This window comes from Mobula birostris, chromosome 7, assembly GCF_030028105.1.
Source record: "Mobula birostris isolate sMobBir1 chromosome 7, sMobBir1.hap1, whole genome shotgun sequence".
NCBI lineage: Eukaryota > Metazoa > Chordata > Chondrichthyes > Myliobatiformes > Myliobatidae > Mobula > Mobula birostris.
The window spans coordinates 1,946,642-1,965,272 of record NC_092376.1 but is presented as its reverse complement, the minus strand read 5'-3'; the positions used below and the strand labels follow the sequence as shown (position 1 = coordinate 1,965,272).

The 18,631-nt window shown below is 49.1% G+C and overlaps 1 protein-coding gene across 3 annotated transcripts in view; it reads left to right on the top strand.

The window, feature by feature from the left end:
* The window catches only part of apbb1 (amyloid beta (A4) precursor protein-binding, family B, member 1 (Fe65)), a 95,883-nt gene that overhangs the window by 58,139 nt on the left and 19,113 nt on the right, over positions 1–18,631 (top strand). For all 3 annotated transcript variants that reach the window (XM_072262431.1, XM_072262429.1, XM_072262430.1), the window contains exons 7-10: positions 3,966–4,093; positions 14,597–14,711; positions 15,047–15,131; positions 17,835–17,918. In XM_072262431.1, the coding sequence (XP_072118532.1) occupies positions 3,966–4,093; positions 14,597–14,711; positions 15,047–15,131; positions 17,835–17,918 (412 nt within the window). The remainder of the gene's footprint in view (positions 1–3,965; positions 4,094–14,596; positions 14,712–15,046; positions 15,132–17,834; positions 17,919–18,631) is intronic.

Genomic DNA, 18,631 nt, shown 5'->3' with positions numbered 1-18,631 from the left:
GCCTCAGTACAGGAAGGATGTGGAAACCATAGAAAGGGCACAGAAGAGATTTACAAGGATGTTGCCTGGATTGGGGAGCATGCCTTATGAGAATAGGTTGAGTGAACTCGGCCTTTTCTCCTTGGAGCGACGAAGGATGAGAGGTGACCTGATAGAGGTGTACAAGATAATAAGAGGCATTGATCATGTGGATAGTCAGAGGCTTTTTCCCAGGGCTGAAATGGCTAGCATGAGATGGCATAGTTTTAAGGTGCTTGGAGTTAGGTACAGAGGAGATATCAGGGGTAAGTTTTTTTACGCAGAGAGTGGTGAGAGCGTGGAATGGGCTGGGGGCGGCGGTGGTGGAGGCGGATACGATAGGGTCTTTTAAGAGACTCCACAGAGACTCCATGGAGCTTAGAAAAATAAAGAGCTATGGGTAAGCCTAGGTAGTTCTAGGGTAAGGACATGTTTGGCACAGCTTTGTGGGCCGAAGGGCCTGTATTGTGCTGTAGGTTTTCTATGTTTCTAAGACTTGGCTGGTGAACTGGTGGGATTTGGAGACGAAGATCTCTGCCCGGCTGGGGCCTCCTTTGTGCGATATCGTACTGGGGGAGGGCTTTAGTGATCAATCAGCTAGTCACCTCCATGGTGGGGTACTGGCTGACTGCATTGATCCCTCCCACAGCGTTTGTGTCCAGGACCCAGAAGAGGCTGGTGGACTTCTTCAGAGGCAGTAGGAGGCATTGAGTCTCTGCAGCAGTCCTGAGTCTTTCGATCGTGGAGGGCAACCAGTCATTGGTGTGTGTTAGCACCCAGCTGGCAGCTCTCTGCCTCAGGACCCTGCAGAGGTACCTGTACTGTGACCAGTCTCTCCCTCAGGACCCTGCAGAGTTACCTGTACTGTGAGCAGCCTCCGCCGGGGATGCTGTCTGCAGGAGTGAATGCAAATCCTGGCAGACGGCGTCAGCCGTGCCACTCTGCGGGATCTACCCTGCTTCTATTGGGAACTGTGGAGGGTCTGGGGTCTTGTCTCATCCAGGCAGGGTGCTCTCGTGCCAGTGGGGCTCGGTGCTCTAGCTGCGAGGGGGAACTGGTCCAATACTATCATGGTGGGTGTCGAGGAGGTTTGTGGGGTTACGACTGCACCACCGCCTGATGGGCCGGAAGTGTTCGTCAGAACCAGGCCTCAGGATACCACGCGGGAGAGGGTCCCACACAACGGGAGCCGTCTCACGGGAATGCCCACCGTGCCCTTCTGTGATGCTTCAAAGCGTTTCCTGTACGGGCTGCTTCTGCTCACCTTTCACTTCCTCACCTTTGTCTGCTGACCGGACACGCCCTGGCGATCCGTGTTACCGTCAGGCCGCAGAGGAGGTCCCCAGTGGAAATCTCTTTACACTGGGGTCCTTCCCCTGTACAGTGGGGACTTGGGGTGGAAGGAGTTGCATTGGGCAGTCCTGTACAACAGGTTCCTGAGCAGGTTCACTGACACCCCGTCCACCTGTCCATTCTGTGGCCGGGAGGTGTCAGTGTACCACCTGTACACGGAATGCCAGAGTTTTCAGCCCCTGTTTGAGTTTCTCAGGGTGCTACTGCTGAGGTTACATAGAACATAGAATAGTACAGTACAGGCCCTTCGGCCCACAATGTTGTGCCGACCCTCAAACCCTGCCTCCCATATAAGCCCCCACCTTAAATTCCTCCATATACCTGTCTAGTAGTCTCTTAAACTTCACTAGTGTATCTGCCTCCACCACTGACTCAGGCAGTGTATTCCACGCACCAACCACTCTCTGAGTAAAAAACCTTCCTCTAATATCCCCCTTGAACTTCCCACCCCTTACCTTAAAGCCATGTCCTCTTGTACTCTTGTATTGAGCAGTGGTGCCCTGGGGAAGAGGCGCTGGCTATCCACTCTATCTATTCCTCTTATTATCTTGTACACCTCTATCATGTCTCCTCTCATCCTCCTTCTCTCCAAAGAGTAAAGCCCTAGCTCCCTTAATCTCTGATCATAATGCATACTTTCTAAACCAGGCAGCATCCTAGTAAATCTCCTCTGTACCCTTTCCAATGCTTCCACATCCTTCCTATAGTGAGGTGACCAGAACTGGACACAGTACTCCAAGTGTGGCCTAACCAGAGTTTTACAGAGCTGCATCATTACATCGCGACTCTTAAACTCTGTCCCTCGACTTATGAAAGCTAACACCCCATAAGCTTTCTTAACTACCCTATCCACCTCTGAGGCAACTTTCAGGGTTCTGCGGACATGTACCCCAAGATCCCTCTGCTCCTCCACACTACCAAGTATCCTGCCATTTACTTTGTACTCTGCCTTGGAGTTTGTCCTTCCAAAGTGTACCACTTCACACTTCTCCGGGTTGAGCTCCATCTGCCACTTCTCAGCCCACTTCTGCATCCCATCAATGTCTTTCTGCAATCTTTGACAGTCCTCTACACTATCTACAACACCACCAATCTTTGTGTCATCTGCAAACTTGCCAACCCACCCTTCTAGCCCCACATCCAGGTCGTTAATAAAAATCATGAAAAGTAGAGGTCCCAGAACGGAGGACAAGCTAGCTCGCAGTTAGTTTTTACAATGTCTCCTGAGACGGTGATGTGCCTCTCATGTGAGATGTGGCAGTCTTGGGGGAACGCCCCTCTCCCGCAGAGTCACATCTGCCAGAAGTGCATACGGCTGGGCGATCTGGAAGACCGTGTAAGGAATCTGGAGCAGTAGCTGGATGACCTTTGACTCATAAGGGAGAATGAGGCAGTCATAGATGAGAGCTACAGGGAGGTAGTCACACCTAGGCTGTCGGAAGCAGGTCGTTGGGTGACAGTCAGAGTGGGGAAAGCGAAGGTTCTGGCTGCACTTTAGACCTTTGCTCCTTGTATACGGGCACCCAGTACAGAAGGGGACGGGTCGTGAGGAGGATCTCCTGGTGGGCTTGGGCCTGGGCCTGGGTCTGGCCAAGATGACCATCCATGGGTCTCGGTGGCGGAAAGTGGAGGCTGCTGCCTGGGACGACTGCCTGCCCGCCCCCCTCTTCCGAGGATACGTCGGTGCCCGGCTGTCCTTGGAGAGGGAGCATGCGGTCGCGATGGGTACAGTGGGGGACTTACATGAACGATAGGTACAGTGGGGAACTTCCGGGAGTAGTGCCCCCCCCCCACGGAAATGACTGTTTTATAAACGGTAGTAACCATACAGTTGTCCCTCGGTATCCGCGGATTAACAAGTCCCTTATATAAAATGGCGTAATATTTACATATAACCTACGCACATCCTCCCGTATACTTTAAATCATCTCTAGATTACTTATAATACCTAATACAATGTAAGTGCTATGTAAGTAGTTGTTATACTGTATTGTTTAGGGAATAATGACAAGAAAAAAAGTCTGTACATGCTCAGTACAGACACAACCATCGTAGCTCTTCTGGGAACACTGACGCTGCCGATCCCGATTCTCCCGAGATCTTTAACTTCCTGAGGCTGTAGCACTTTACATAGCTAGCCCGCCATCCCTTCCTCTCGCTCACAACGCAAGTAGTGAACAAACGAGACGCGAGGCAAACGAGTGCTGGAGAGAGACTGCGGATCTGTGAAATGGCGGGAGGCTACAGCAGGGTATGCCTACACGTCGCTTCGTTTGCGTGGATTCAGTGTAGTGCTCAGTGCGCGGCAAATTCAACTTATGCTTTTTGGAACTTCCCGGAATTTTTTTTCCAAATATTATCGATCCGCGGTTGGTTGAATCCGCGGATGCAGAACCCACGGATACGGAAGGCTGACTGTATTTTAATCTGAGTGTACTTTCTGTTTTGTAAATGCTGTATGTCTGTACCTTGTGTGATTGCTCTGTAAATGAACTTGTGTAGTTTTGTTAAAGTGAAGGGTTGCCTGTGCTGCTCTCCACCTGACTGAGAGACAACACTGCCTTGCTCACACTGTGACTCTTTCTCTTCCGCAGGGGAAGGAGATGCTACTGCTGTTGGAGAACGATACTTTGAACCTGGTTGACCCTGGCAGCCACAACTTGCTGCACACGCAGCCCATCGTCAACATACGTGTGTGGGGTGTCGGCCGTGACAATGGACGGTATGTATATCCGCACCCCCCCCCCCGCCAACCCACAGGGGACAGACACACTGAGAAACCGAGATACTCCCCCCCACCCCCCAGAGATCGTCATTAACCCAGCACCCTGAAATATCCGATCGCCCTGTTGAGCTGTGTTCTTGCACTGGTCCTTATCAAAGAAAAATATGCTGGCATTGGAGAGGTGCCAAAGGAGGTTCCCAAATGTGATTCTGGGAATGAAAGGGTTAACATATTAGGAGCGTTCGATGGTTCTGACCCTGTACTCAGAACACATGTGGAGAAAATGTTTCAAATAGTGAATGAGTCTAGGACCAGAGGATGCAGTCTCAGATTGAGGAACATCCCTTTCAAACAGAGCTGAGGAATTTCGCCCAGGGAGTGGTGAATATGTGGAATTCATTGCTACAAACAGCTGTGGAGGCCATGTCATACAGTCAGAGTGTCAAAGGTTATGGGCAGGAGGGATAATAAATTAGACATGATGTAATAGCAGAGCAGATACAGTGGGCCAAACGGCCTAATCCTGCTCCTACATCTTGTGGTCATATGGTCCCGTTACACAGGGCCCATGGGAGTCCTGGGTTACCTCTGCACTCTGACCTTTATAAAAACCTAGGGTTAAAAGGGTGGTTGTAGTAAGTTTATGAGTAAGGTATCATGTGAGGCCTAGTGAACTGACTCTCATTTCCACAGCACCCTGTCTAGGCATCATCAGACCATTGCTGATCCCTCCTGCGGAGTGCCACCGTGCACTGGTGCCCCTCCACTTGTCTTTATATTGTCCACAAACTTGGGCACAAAGCCAGCACTTCTTTCGTCCAAATTATCGATATACAACATGAAAACCACCAACCCCTGTGATGCACCACTAGTCACCAGCAGCCAACCAGAAAAGGGCCCCTTTATTCCCACTCTTTGCCTTTTGCCAGTCAGCCAATCTTCTATAGGAAGTCATTCCTGCCTGTGGCCATCAAACTTTACAATTCCTCCCTCGGAGGGTCAGACACCCTGAGCCAATAGGCTGGTCCTGGACATTTCATAATTTACTGGCATAATTTACATATTACTATTTAACTATTTATGGTTCTATTACTATTTATTATTTATGGTTCAACTGTAAGGAAAACCAATTTCCCCCGGGATCAATAAAGTATGACTATGACTATCCATGCTAATAACCTTCCCATAATACCATGGGCTGTTAACTTGTTTAGCGCTCGTGTGGCACCTTGTCAAGGGCTTTCCGAAAATCCAAATAAATAACATCCACTGACTCGCCTTTGTCTATCCTCCCTGTTATTTCCTCAAAGATTTCCAACGGAAACCATGCTGACTACGGCTTTTTTTTTATCATGTGCCTCTAAGTACCCGAAACCTCATCCTTAACAACTCCCAACATCTTCCCAACCACTGAGCTCAGACTAACTGGCTTATAATTTCTTTTCTGCTGCCTTCCTCCCTTCTTAAAGAGTGGAGTGACATTTGCAATTTTCCAGTCCTCCACCATTACAAAATCTAATAATTCTTGAAAGATGATTACTAGTGCCTCCACAATCTCTTCAGCCACCTCTTTCAGAACCCTGGGCCGTAGTTGATCTGGTACGGGTGAATTATCTACTTTAAGGCTTTCCAGCGTTCCAAGCACCTTCTGCTTAGTGATAGCAGCGACATTCACTTCTGTCCTGACATTTTCGCATTTCTGGCATTCTACTTTGTTCCCCATTACTACCTCTCCAGAGCCATTTTTCAGCGATCTGATAATCACTCTTGTCTCGCTTTTACTCTTTATACATCTGAAGAAAAACATATTTTATTTTTTATATTATTGCCGAGCTTGCCTTCATATGTCATCTTTTCTCTATGGCTTTTTAGTTGCCTTCTGCTGGTTTTTAAAAGTGTCCCAATTCTCTACTATCCCACTAATTTTTGCTCTATTATATGCCTTCTCTTTTGCTTTTATGTTGGCTTACACTTCCCTTGTCAGCCATGGCTACCTCATCCTGCTGTTAGAATACTTCTTCACTGGGAGGTATTTTCCTGTGCCTTCTGAATTTCCCCCATAAACACCAGCCATGGATGTTTTGTCATCAACCCTGCTGGTGTCCCCTTCCAATTAATTTTGGTCTATTCCTTTCTCTTATCTCTATAATTCCCTGTACTCCTCAGTGATACTGATACATTTGATTTTATCTTCGCCTTCTCAAACTGCAGGGTGAACACTATCATGATCACTGTCTTCTAAGGGTTATTTTACTTTATGCTTCCTGATCAAATCTGGATCATTACATAGCACACAACCCAGAAATACTGTTCAACAGCATTCTGCTCTAAAAAGCCAGGTCATAAAAAACTACAGCAGAGAAACAGGCCCTTCGGCTCATCTGATCTGTGTCTAGTCCCATCGACCTGCACCCGGTCCACAGCCCTCCATGCTCCTCCCATCCACATACCATAAGATATAGGGGTAGAATTGGGCCATTTCATCATGACCAATCCATTTCCCCCTCAGCCCCAATCTCCTGCCTTCATGCTCTGACTAAGCAAGAATCTATCAACCACTGCATTAAATGTAACTAGCAGTATGCCTGATGTTGTGTGTGAAGGAAGAGAAAGTGGGTGCAGTTACTATTACAAGAGAGAAGGTACTCAAAAAGCTGAAAGACTTAAAGGTACCTAGGTCACCCGGACCAGATGAACTGCACCCTAGGGTTCTGAAAGAGTTAGCATTAGAGATTGTGGTGGCATTAGAAATGATCTTTCAAAAATCATGGACTCTGGCATGATGCCAGAGGACTGGAAAATTGCAAATGTTACTCTACTCTTTAAGAAAGGAGGAAGGCAGCGTAAAAGAAATTATAGACCAGTTAGCCTAACATCTGGTTGGGAAGATGTTGGAGTCAGTTGTTAAGGAGGTGAATGGAGTATTTGCTGACACAGGAAAAGATAGGGCAAAGTCAGCATGGCTTCCTTCAGGGAAAATCCTGCCTGACAAACCTGTTGGAATTCTTTGAGGAGATTACGAGTAGGATAGATAAAAGGGATGCAGTGGATGTTGTATATTTGGACTTCCAGGCCTTTGACAAGGTGCCACACATGAGGCTGCTTACCAAGTTAAGAGCCCATGGTATTGCAGGAAAGTTACTAATATGGTTAAAACATTGGATGATTGGTAGGAGGCAGTAAGTGGGAATAAGAAGATCCTTTTCTGGTTGGCTGCCAGTGACTAGTGGTGTTCCGCAGGGATCGGTGTTGGGACTGCTTTTTATGCTGTATATCAATGATTTAGATGATGTTGCCAGGTTTGCAGATGATACAAAGGTTGGTGGAGGGACAGGTAGTGTTGAGGAAATGGTCAGGATGCAGAAGAGCTTAGACAGATTAGGAGAATGGGCAAGGAAGTGACAAATGAAATAAAATGTTGGAAAACACATGGTCATGCACTTTGGTAGTAGAAATACACGTGCAGACTATTTTCTAAATGGAGAGAAAATCCAGGAATCTGAGATGCAAAGGCACTTGGGAGTCCTTGTGCAGAACACCCTGCAGGTCAAGTCAGTGGTGAGGAAGGCAAATGCCATGTTAGCATTCATTTCAATAGGTCTAGAATACAGGAGCAAGGATGTGATGTTGAGGCTTTATAAGGCACTGGTGAGGCCTCACCTTGAGTATTGTGAACAGTTTTGGGCCCCTCATCTTAGAAAAAATGTGTTGGTGTTGGAGAGGGTCCAGATTAGGTTCACAAGGATGATTCTGGGAATGAAATGGTTATCATACAAGGAACATTTGATGGCTCTGGGTCTGTACTCGCTGGAATTCAGAAGGATGAGGGTGAGATCTCATCGAAACCTTTCAAATGTTGAAAGGCCTACACAGAGTAGATGTGGAAAGAATGTTTCCCATGGTGGGAGAGTTTAGGACAAGAGGCCTCAGGATAGAGGGACGTCTAAAAATGTGATGCAGAGAAATTTCTTTATCCAGAGGGTGGTGAATTTGTGGAATTTGTTGCCACATGCAGCTGTGGAGGCCGGGTCGTTGGATGTATTTAAGGCAGACATTGATAGGTTCTTGATTTGATATGGCATCAGAGGTTACTGGAAGGCCGGGAACTGGGGTTGAGGAGGAGAAGAAAAAGGGATCAGCCATGATTGAATGGCGGGGCAGACTCGATGGGCCAGATGGCCTGATTCTGCTCCTTTGTCTTATGGTCTTACACACCCAATGACTTGACCTCCACAGTTGTCTGTGGCAACGAATTCCACAGATTCTCCACCCTCTGGCTAAAGAAATTCCTCCTCTCGATTCTAAATGAATATCCCTCTATTCTGAGGCTGTGTCCTCTGGTCTTAAACTCCCCACCATAGGAAGCATCCTCTCCACATCTACTCTATCGACATCTTTCAACATTCAATAGGCATCTATGAGAACCACCCTCATTTTTCTGAATTCCAGTGAGTACAGTCCGAGCTATCAAACATTTGATAAGCCTTTCAATCCCAGAATCATTTTGTGAACCTCCTTTGAACCCTCTCCAATTTCAGCACATCCTTTCTTATGTAAGGGCCCCAAAACTGCTCACAATACTCCGTGAGGCCTCGCCAGTGCTTTCTAAAGCCTCAAAGTTACATCGTTGCTTTTATATTCTACTCCTAGCCAAACTCCTCTCAAATGTTAAAATTGAAGTCGCATCCACCACTTGCATTGGCAGCTCATTCAGTCTCTACACCCCCTGAATGAAGAAGTTCCCCTTATGGTTCTTTAAATCATTTCACCTTTCACCCTTAACCCATGACCTCCAGTTGTAGTTTCAGCCAACCTCAGTGGAAAAAGCCTGCTTTGTATACCACTTATGATTTTGTATACCTTTATCAAAACTCCCTTGAATCTTCTACGTTCTAGGAAATAAAGTTTTAACATATTCAATCCTTCTCTATAACTCAGGTCCTTGAGTTCCAGCAACATCCTTGTAAATTTTCTCTGTAGCTTTTCAATCTTATTTACATTTTTCCTGTAGGTAGGTGACCAAAGCTGCACACAATATTCCAAATTAGACCTCACCAATATCTTGTACAACTTCAACATAACATCCCATTTTCTATACTTGATACTTTGATTTATGAAGACAAATGTGCCAAAAGCTTTCTTTACAACCCCACCTACCTGTGACGCCACTTTTAATGAATTACGGACCTATATTCCCAGACCCTTTTGTTCCACCACACTCCTTACCGTTCACTGTGTAAGACCTACCCTGGCTGGTTCTCCCAAAGTGCAACACCTCGCACTTGTCTGCATTAAATTCCATCTGCCATTTTTCAGCCCATTTTTCCAGCTGGTCCAGATCTTGCTGCAAGCTTTGATAGTCTTCATCGCTGTCTACTGCACCCCCCAATCCTGGTATCATCTGCAAATGTGCCTACCCAGTTAACCACGTTAACATCCAGATCATTACATAGATAACAAACAGCAACAAACCCAGCACCGATCCCTACGGCACTCCACTAGTCACAGGCCTCCAGTCAGAGAGGCAACCATCTACTACCACTCTCTGGCTTCTCCCACAAAGCCAATTTACTGACTTATCTTTAATGCTGAGCGACTGAACCTTCACCAACCTCCCATGTCAAATGCCTTTGTGAAGTCCATGAAAACATCTACTGCCTTGCCTTCATCAACTTTTCTGGTAACTTCCTTGAAAAACTCTATTGGTTAGACACGACCCACCATGCACTAACCTATGCTGACTATCACTAATCAGTCCCTTTCTATCCAAATATATCCTGTCCCTTAGAATATTTTTCAATAGGGCCGGCTGGTGGCGCAATGACATCAGCGCCAGACCCGGGAGCGGAGGTTCCTGGGTTCGAAATTAGTCAGGTCCGCTCCCGAGTACGCTTTCCATCCGTGCCAGGTTGAGTGTTGAGATCGCAACTCGACCTCGTAAAATAAAGGGAAAATTACTGCGAAAAAGTCTGTGTGAGGAGTGACGCGCCACACAGTCTCTCTCTCTCTCTCTCTCTCGCTCTGCGCCTTGTAAAAGCCATGAAAAAGACATCATCACGGAGGCACAGAAGCACATGCACAGACGCGCACGCACGCGCACTCAGACGCACACGCACAGACTCACATGCACACAGGCACACGCCAAAAAAAAAGAATATTTTTCAATAACTTTCCCACTGCTGAAGTCAGTCTCACCAGCCTATAATTTCCTGGTAACACACACAAAATGCGGGAGGAACTAAGCAGGCCAGGCAGCTTTTATGGAAAAAAGTACAGTCGATTTTTGGGGCCGAAACCTTTGGCAGGACTGGAGAAAAAAAGCTGAGGAGTATATTTAAAAGGTGGGTGGAGGGGAGAGAGAAACACCAGGTGATGGGTGAAACCTGGACGGGGGGGCGGGGGGATGATGTAAAGAGCTGGGAAGTTGATTGGTGAAAGAGACAGAAGGCTATGGAAGAAAAAAGGGGGGAGGAGCACGATGGAGGCGATGGGCAGGCGAGGGGATAAGGTGAGAGAGGCAAAAAAGGATGGGTAAAGGTGAAGGAGACAGGGTTTGAGAATTCGATGTTCATGCCATCAGGTTGGAGGCTACACAAACGGAATATAAGGTATTTTTTCCTCCAACCTATGTGTGGCCTTATTCCAACAGTGGAGGAGGCTATGGATTGTCATATCGGAATGGGATTGGGAAGTGGAATTAACATGGGTGGCCACTGGGAGATCCCACTTGTTCCAACCTGCTGAGTTCCTCCAGCATTTTGTGTGTGTTGCTCAAATTTCCAGCATCTGCAGGTTTTCTCTCGTTCATAATTTCCTGGTTTATTTTTATAGCCTTTATTAACAGCAGGAGAGTATTAGCTTTCCTCCAATTGTCCGCTACCTCACCTGTCTCTAGGGATGATTTAAATATCTCTGCTAGGGCCCCTGCAGTTTCTGCATTTTCCTCCCATTGGGTCCAAGAGAACACATTGTCAGACCCTGGGTATTTGTCCACCCTGATCTGCCTCAAGACAGCAAACACCTCCTCTTTTGTAATCTGTATATGGTCCATGACCTTGCTGCTGCTTTGTCTCACTTCTGTAGACTCTGTCCATCTCCCAAGTAAAACAGAGGCAAAAATGCCATTAAAGATTTCCCATTCTGATCTTCCAGAGGACCAATTTTATCTCTTTCTATCCTTTTGCTCTTAAAATATCTGTAGAAGCCCTTGGGATTCTCCTTCACCTTGTCTGCTGAGCAACCTCGTGCCTTCTTTTAACCCTCCTGATTTCTTTCTTAAATTGTAGCCGTTCTATAAATACTCTCTCTTGTGATCCAGCACCAACCTGATTTTCCCAATCTACCTGCATATTGAAATCCCCCATGATTATTGTAACATTGCTCTTTTGAAATGCCTTTTCTATCTCCCGTTGTAATTTGTAGCCCACATCCTGGCTGCTGTTCGGAGGCCTGTATATAACTCCCATTAAGGTCTTTTTACTCTACCGGCAAGGATTCTACATCTTCCAATCCTATGTCACCTCTTTCCAAGGATGTGATTTCATTTTTTACCAATCTAGCCACCCACTCCCTCTGCTTACCTGCCTGTCCTTTCAATACAATGTGTATCCTTGGATGTTAAGCTCCCAACTATGATCTTTCAGCCCAAACCATCATACCTACCAATCTCTAAATGTACTACAAGACCATCTCCCTTATTCCATGCACATCTTCTGTCCTGTATTTATCACCCTTTATGATTTTGTACCCCGTTACACTGCAACTCATCTCAGTGACTGCAATTTTGTCCTATCATCTGCCTGTCCTTCCTTACTGTCTCACTACAGACTGACTCTGCTTGTATACCACCTGGTCCATCCTCAGTCCTATTACTCAGTTTCCCATTCCCCTGCCAAATTAGTTTAAACCCTCTACAGCAGCTGTAGTAAACCTGCCCACAACCCCTTAGATTCAAGTGTAACCCATTCTTTTTGATCAGGTCATACCTTCCCCAGAAGTGATACCGATAATCCAGAAATCTGAAACCCTGTCCCTGCACCAGTTCCTCAGCCACACATTCATCTGCCAGATCACCCTATTCTTGCCCTTACTGGCGCATGGCATAGTCAGCAATCCAGAGATTACTACCCTAGAGGTCGTGCTTTTCAGCTTTCTATCTATCTCTCTAAATTCTTTCTTCAGGCCCTCCTTCTTTTTCCTCCTATCTCATTGTTACCAATATGTACCCATGACTTCTGGCTGCTCACGTTCCCCCTTTAGAATGCCGTAGACCTGATTCAAGACATCCCTGCCCCTGGCACCTGGCAGGCAACATAACATCCTGATGTCTCTAGCACGTCCATTGTGCCTGCTCCTATAACTATGGAAATCCGCTATCACTACTGCAAGTACTCTTGTCCTCCCTTCCCTTCTAAACTACGGTGTCGGACTCAGTGCCAGAGATGTGTCACTGCAGCGATCTCCTGGTAGGTCATTTCCCCTGAACGGTATCCAAAGCAGTATACCTACTATTGAGGGGGACTTCCTTTCCCTGTCATGATAATCACCCACTTACCTGTCTCCTGCAACTTAGGAGTGACTGCTTCCCTGTAGCTCCTATCTGTCATCTCCCTATTTCCCTTATGAACTGAAGGTCATTCAGTGGCATCTCCAGTTCCTTAATGCGGTCTCTAAGGAGCTGCAGCTCAGTACATTTTGCAGATGTAGTTATCAGGGAGACTGGAGCTCTCCCATATTTCTCACTTCTCACACTATCTCCAGATCCATTCTCAGCAGAATAGCTATGCACTAACAGAAAAAAAACTAGCTAGAAACTTTCTTAATCACTTAGAACCTCCTCCTGTGCTTGCCCAAGCCTGTTGAACCAAAGTGGACCACTCCTACAAAGGGCACTCCAATTTGAGAGAGAGATTGGGAGACAAAAGCCAGTGTATAGATATCCTCATAAGAGAGAGAGAGAGAGAGACTGAGAGACACTGGTCAGTGTGGAGATCTCCCCTGAAAGAGAGAGACTGAGAGAGACAGATCAGTGTAGAGATCTCTCCATGACTGTTGTTAACTGAGTAATTATGTGTGTGGTACGTTTTTGGGTGGTGTTATGATCAGACGGTTTTTCTCTCCTATTTTGCTGGCGGTGATGCAGTGAGAGGTACAGTATTGCAACTTGCCTTCCTCCATCGCATCGTCTCGCAGTGTGCGTGCCCTCCTGATGTATTATCCATATTCTGTTGCCTTTGTATCTTGCTCCCTGTTAGATCCATTACATTTCACCCACTCACTGTGTGCCTGTTCAGATGGTGAATGAATCCTTTTCCCTGGCCCCTGTCCACTCCCTGTGACTCAGTCTAGCTCTCCCTATGGTGTCCGTCTGTCTGTGCATTTTGTCACCCAGACCCATTTGTTCCTGCCTCACCAGCTCAGCTTACTAGCTAGATCAGCGATACCAAAAGTGGGTCACACTGTGGGAGGGGTGGTACTGAGGGAGGGTCACACTGTGGGAGGATTGGTACTGTGGGGGGGGTGGTACTGAGGGAGAGTCACACTGTGGGAGGTGGTTCTGAGGGAGGGTCACTCTGTGGGAGGGGTGGTACTGAGGGAGGGTCACACTGTGGGAGAGGTGGTACCTAGGGAGGGTCACACTGTGGGAGGGGTGGTACTGAGGGAGGGTCACTCTGTGGGAGGGGTGGTACTGAGGGAGGGTCACACTGTGGGAGGGGTGGGACTGAGGGAGGGTCACTCTGTGGGAGGGGTGGGACTGAGGGAAGGTCACACTGTGGAAGGGGTGGTACTGAGGGAGGGTCACACTGTGGGAAGGGTGGTACTGAGGGAGGGTCACTCTGTGGGAGGGGTGGGACTGAGGGAGGGTCACACTGTGGGAGGGGCGGTACTGAGGGAGGGTCACACTGGGGGAGGGGTGGCACTGAGGGAGGGTCACACTGGGGGAGGTGGTTCTGAGGGAGGGTCACACAGGGCTAGGTGGTTCTGAGGGAGGGGTGGTATTGAGGGAGGGTCACACTGACGGGGAGTTGATAAGGGAGGATCACATTTTGGGAGGGATGATGAGGGTGGGCATTGGGACCTAAGGGAGACAGATATGTGTAGCCCAACAGCAGCTGGAGCACAAAGACCATTCGATGTTTCCACCACCACCACTGCCCCAGCTGTTGACACGTGTGGCTGCCACACCTCACCCTGAATGTGAGTCAGTCTCACCATGAACCCACAGGCCCCCGCCAAGGTGTGGCCACCTGTACTCACAGCAGCTCTCCCGTAATGCATCCTGTCCTACAGCTAATGGTTTGTGGTTGATGTGGTGATCTCAGGCAGAGAGATGAGCTATTCTACTGCCTTACTGTACCTTGTTTGAAGCTTTATTGCAGCTGTAAATGCTCAGCCATGACGTTTCTACTCCCCTGAGTTTGTTTGTCAACCTGCTCTGCTCACTCTGGGTCTCACAGTGAATGCCCCGGGTGTGACCCTTCCATGTTGTATTTCCCACAGGGACTTCGCCTATGTGGCGAGGGACCGTCTGACCCGAGTGCTTAAGTGTCATGTGTTCCGCTGTGACAGCCCAGCCAAGGCCATTGCCACCCGGCTGCATGAAGTCTGCTCCAAGGTACTGTATAGCACTTCACTCCCTCCCCCTATATCTTCATCCTCCCCTCCCCATCTCTCTCCGCCCTCCGTCTAATCCACGTGTCCCTCCGCTCCCTCTTTTCTCTCCCTATACCTTCACCCTCCCCTCCCTCTATTCTCTCATCATGTCCATCTCCCTCTTCCCTCTTCCCTCACTCTCCCTTCCTCCTCTTCCTTCACTCTCCCCTCCCCTCCTGTATGCCCTCATTCTCCCCTCATTCTCCCATCTCCTCATCCCTCATCCTTCCTTCAGCTTTCTCTCCTCCACTGACTTGCACAACCTCCCTTATTCACTGCTCTGTTCTCTCACCACAGATTATGGCGGATAGGAAGGATACCAAGTCCTCGATGAATGGATTGCTCTTCGACCATTCCAAACTTGTCGACGTCCCCTTCCAAGGTAGGATGCCTGTGCAGACTCAGGGCCACGGGCAGTGAGACACCATCAATGCTGGTCTGGTGAGGTGTCCCAGGACATGGCCCCGGCCTCTCCACACGAGTGAATGGTAGAGGCTGGAGTTGGGGTGTTGTGAACTTCGGGTCCATCCCAGCTGAGTTGTGTGTCTGTCTGTCTGTGTAGGGCACAGGAGTTCCCACGGTGCTGTGAAGAAATCGTAGGCACATGTGAAACAAATTCTGTAAAGTGAAGATGCTTTCAAAATAATGAAAAGTTTCTAGATATCAAAAAATTACTAAATCAAATCAGTAGTTTGGCATGACCAACCCTTGCCTTTAAAGCTGCGTCAGTTCTCTTAGGTACACAGTCGTGCAGTTTTAATAGAAAGTCGGCTGGTAGGTTGTTCCAAGCATCTTGGTGAACTTGCCACAGTTCTTCAGTGTCTGTCTCACTTGCTTCTTTCTCTCCTGGTAATCCCACACAGTCTCAATGATTTTTGAGATCAGGCCATACCACCTAAAACCAGGTTAAACATCTAGGGTGCGGAAGACTTTTACACAGTGCTGTATGTCCTCCTTGCTGATCTCAGTAAAGGTTGCTGCTGAAACCGTTCAGACTAAATGTGTATTCAAATGGGCACTGCCAGCATAGCCTGTCCACAACTTGCTAACCCGGGCGTCTTTGGAATGTGGGAGGAAACCAGGGTACCTGGAGAAGACTCGTAGGCACAGGAAGAAATGAAAGAACTCCTTACAGATGGCAGTGGAATTGAACCCGGGTTCCTGGCGCAACGCCGACCACTACGTTACCACGCCACCCATGCGGTACCATGACCTCCCAATTGCATCTGAGCCACTCACTACGTCCAAGCCACGGGGGTCCTCACCTTTACATCTGAGCCGGGGGCGGGGGGGGCCTCACCTTTACATCTGAGCCGGGGGGGGGGGGGGGCCTCACCTTTACATTTGAGCCGGCGGGGGGGGGGGGGGTCCTCACCTTTACATCTGAGCCCGGGGGGGGGGGAGTTCACCTTTACATCTGAGCCGGGGGGGGGGGCCCTCACCTTTACATTTGAGCCGGGGGGGGGGGGCCTCACCTTTACATCTGAGCCCGGGGTGGGGGGGGGCCTCACCTTTACATCTGAGCCGGGGGGGGGGGGGCCTCACCTTTACATTTGAGCCCGGGGGGGGGGGGGGAGTTCACCTTTACATCTGAGCCGGGGGGGGGGCCCTCACCTTTACATTTGAGCCGGGGGGGGGCCTCACCTTTACATCTGAGCCCGGGGTGGGGGGGGGCCTCACCTTTACATCTGAGCCGGGGGGGGGGGGCCTCACCTTTACATTTGAGCCGGGGGGGGGGGGGGGGCCTCACCTTTACATCTGAGCCGGGGGGGGGGGGGGGCCTCAGGGCCTCACCTTTACATCTGAGCCCGGGTGGGGGCCTCAGGGCCTCACCTTTACATCTGAGCTCGGGTGGGGGCCTCAGGGCCTCACCTTTACATCTGATCCAGGGAGTGGGGGGCCTCAGGGCCTCACCTTTACATCTGAGCCCGGGTGGGGGGGCCTCAGGGCCTCACCTTTACATCTGAGCCTGGGGGGGGGGGGGGGGGCCTCACCTTTACATCTGAGCCAGGGGGGGAAGGGGGCTTCACCTTTACATCTGAGCCCAGGAGGGGGTGGGGAAGGGGCTTCACCTTTACATCTGAGCCCGAAGGGTGGCCTCACCTTTACATCTGAGCCTGGGGGTCGGGAGGAGGGGGCTTCACCTTTACATTTGAGCCTGGGGGGGAGTGGGGAGGGGGCTTCACCTTTACATCTGAGCCCGAAGGGGGGCCTCACCTTTACATCTGAGCCTGGGGGTCGGGGGGAGAGGGCCTCACCTTTACATCTGAGCCCCGGGGGGGGAGCAGATGCTCTGCCCACAACATTGATGCCCTCCGTTGACCGGGGATCATGGAGGTTATGTCCTATATGTGCACAAGCCTGGGCAGTACAATACGGAGAGCAAGCCGTTGCCCGTGTAGCAGGCTCCCCCGCTCCGTGCAGCCGATGATTCCAAGAGAATGGCAGAGACCGATACAATTTGGCACCTGCGGAATCACAGGAGTTCCTAGTCAGTGTTGAACTCAGTGTAGGACTGCCTTAGGGTCTCCAGCTCCGGATTTTTCCCTCAGGGTTTACTTCCAAAGCCTTCCCCACGAGTGGGTACAGCCACAAGGCAGCTGATGGTTGAGATCAGAGTTTTGCTTCTCCTCGATGAGCTGCCACCATGGCTGATGAGCCCATCTGTCTGGAGCGACTGGTTTTCAGGCGCCAGTGACCCACCTTGGCCCCTTCTTTTGGTGGGCTTAGTAGCTAAGCCACACTTGAAGACCAGGAGCCAGACTTGGTTGTCAGAGGCTTTAGAGACCCATACCATTAGGAGCATTTAATAGGTAGTGGGAGCAACACCACTCCCCAGCCCCGGCTGTGACAACCTTACGGAACCTCTGGCTCACAACAGGAACATTAACTCTGAGGGCTGACGGTCCAGGAGATGGGCGATCCCTCTGGCCTGTGCCAACACCTTGTCTCAGGCAGTCACTGCCACTGGGCATCCTGCTCCTGGCCCTTGGGAATCTGCTCAAAGCCCAGACTCTCTTCATTTACACCCCAAGATGGTGGGTTCCTGTGGAGTTTAACCTCTCCTCTGCTGTTCTCTCTCCAGTCGAGTTCCCGGTGCCCAAGAATGAACTGGTCCAGAGGTTCCAGGTGCTGTATTTGGGGAACATCCCAGTGACCAAACCTGTCGGTAAGGAGATTGTCACAACTGCTTTTTCTTCATCTCTAACCCTCATCACAGCTCATTTAGAAATGCCCAAGAAATAAGGCCGGTCTGTACAGAGATATCATTAAGCCCAGAGGCCCGCTGATGCTCAGACTGTATTGAGTGGGTTCTTTCCATCCACAATTCCTAATAATATTTCATCTTTAATCTCTCTTCATTGAGTGGGTCTTTCCCTTTGCCTGAGGCTGAGGCTTTATTGATCAGACCGCACTTTGAGTATTGTGAGCAGTTTTTGGTCCCTTATCTAAGAAAGGATGTGCTGAGATTATAGACGGTCCACAGAATGTTCACAAAAACGATTCCAGGAATGAAAGGGTTAACCTGAATTGCATTTGTTGGCTCTGGGCCTGTACTCACTGGAGTTTAGAAGAATGAAGGGGGGATCTCTTTGAAACCTATTGAATGTTGAAAGGCCTAGATCGAGTGGATGTGAAGAGATTGTTTCCTATGGTGGGGAAGTCTAGAACCAGAGGACACAGCCTCAGAATAGAGGGATGTCCATTTAGAACAGAGATTAAGAGGAATTTCTTTAGCCAGAGGGTGGTGAATCTGTGGAATTTGTTACCACAGACAGCTCTGCAAACCAGTTCATTGGTGAGGTTGGCAGATCAGAGCAGTACATCACAGTTCATTGGGGATATTGAAGGCAGAGGTTGGTAGAATATACAGCAGTATAT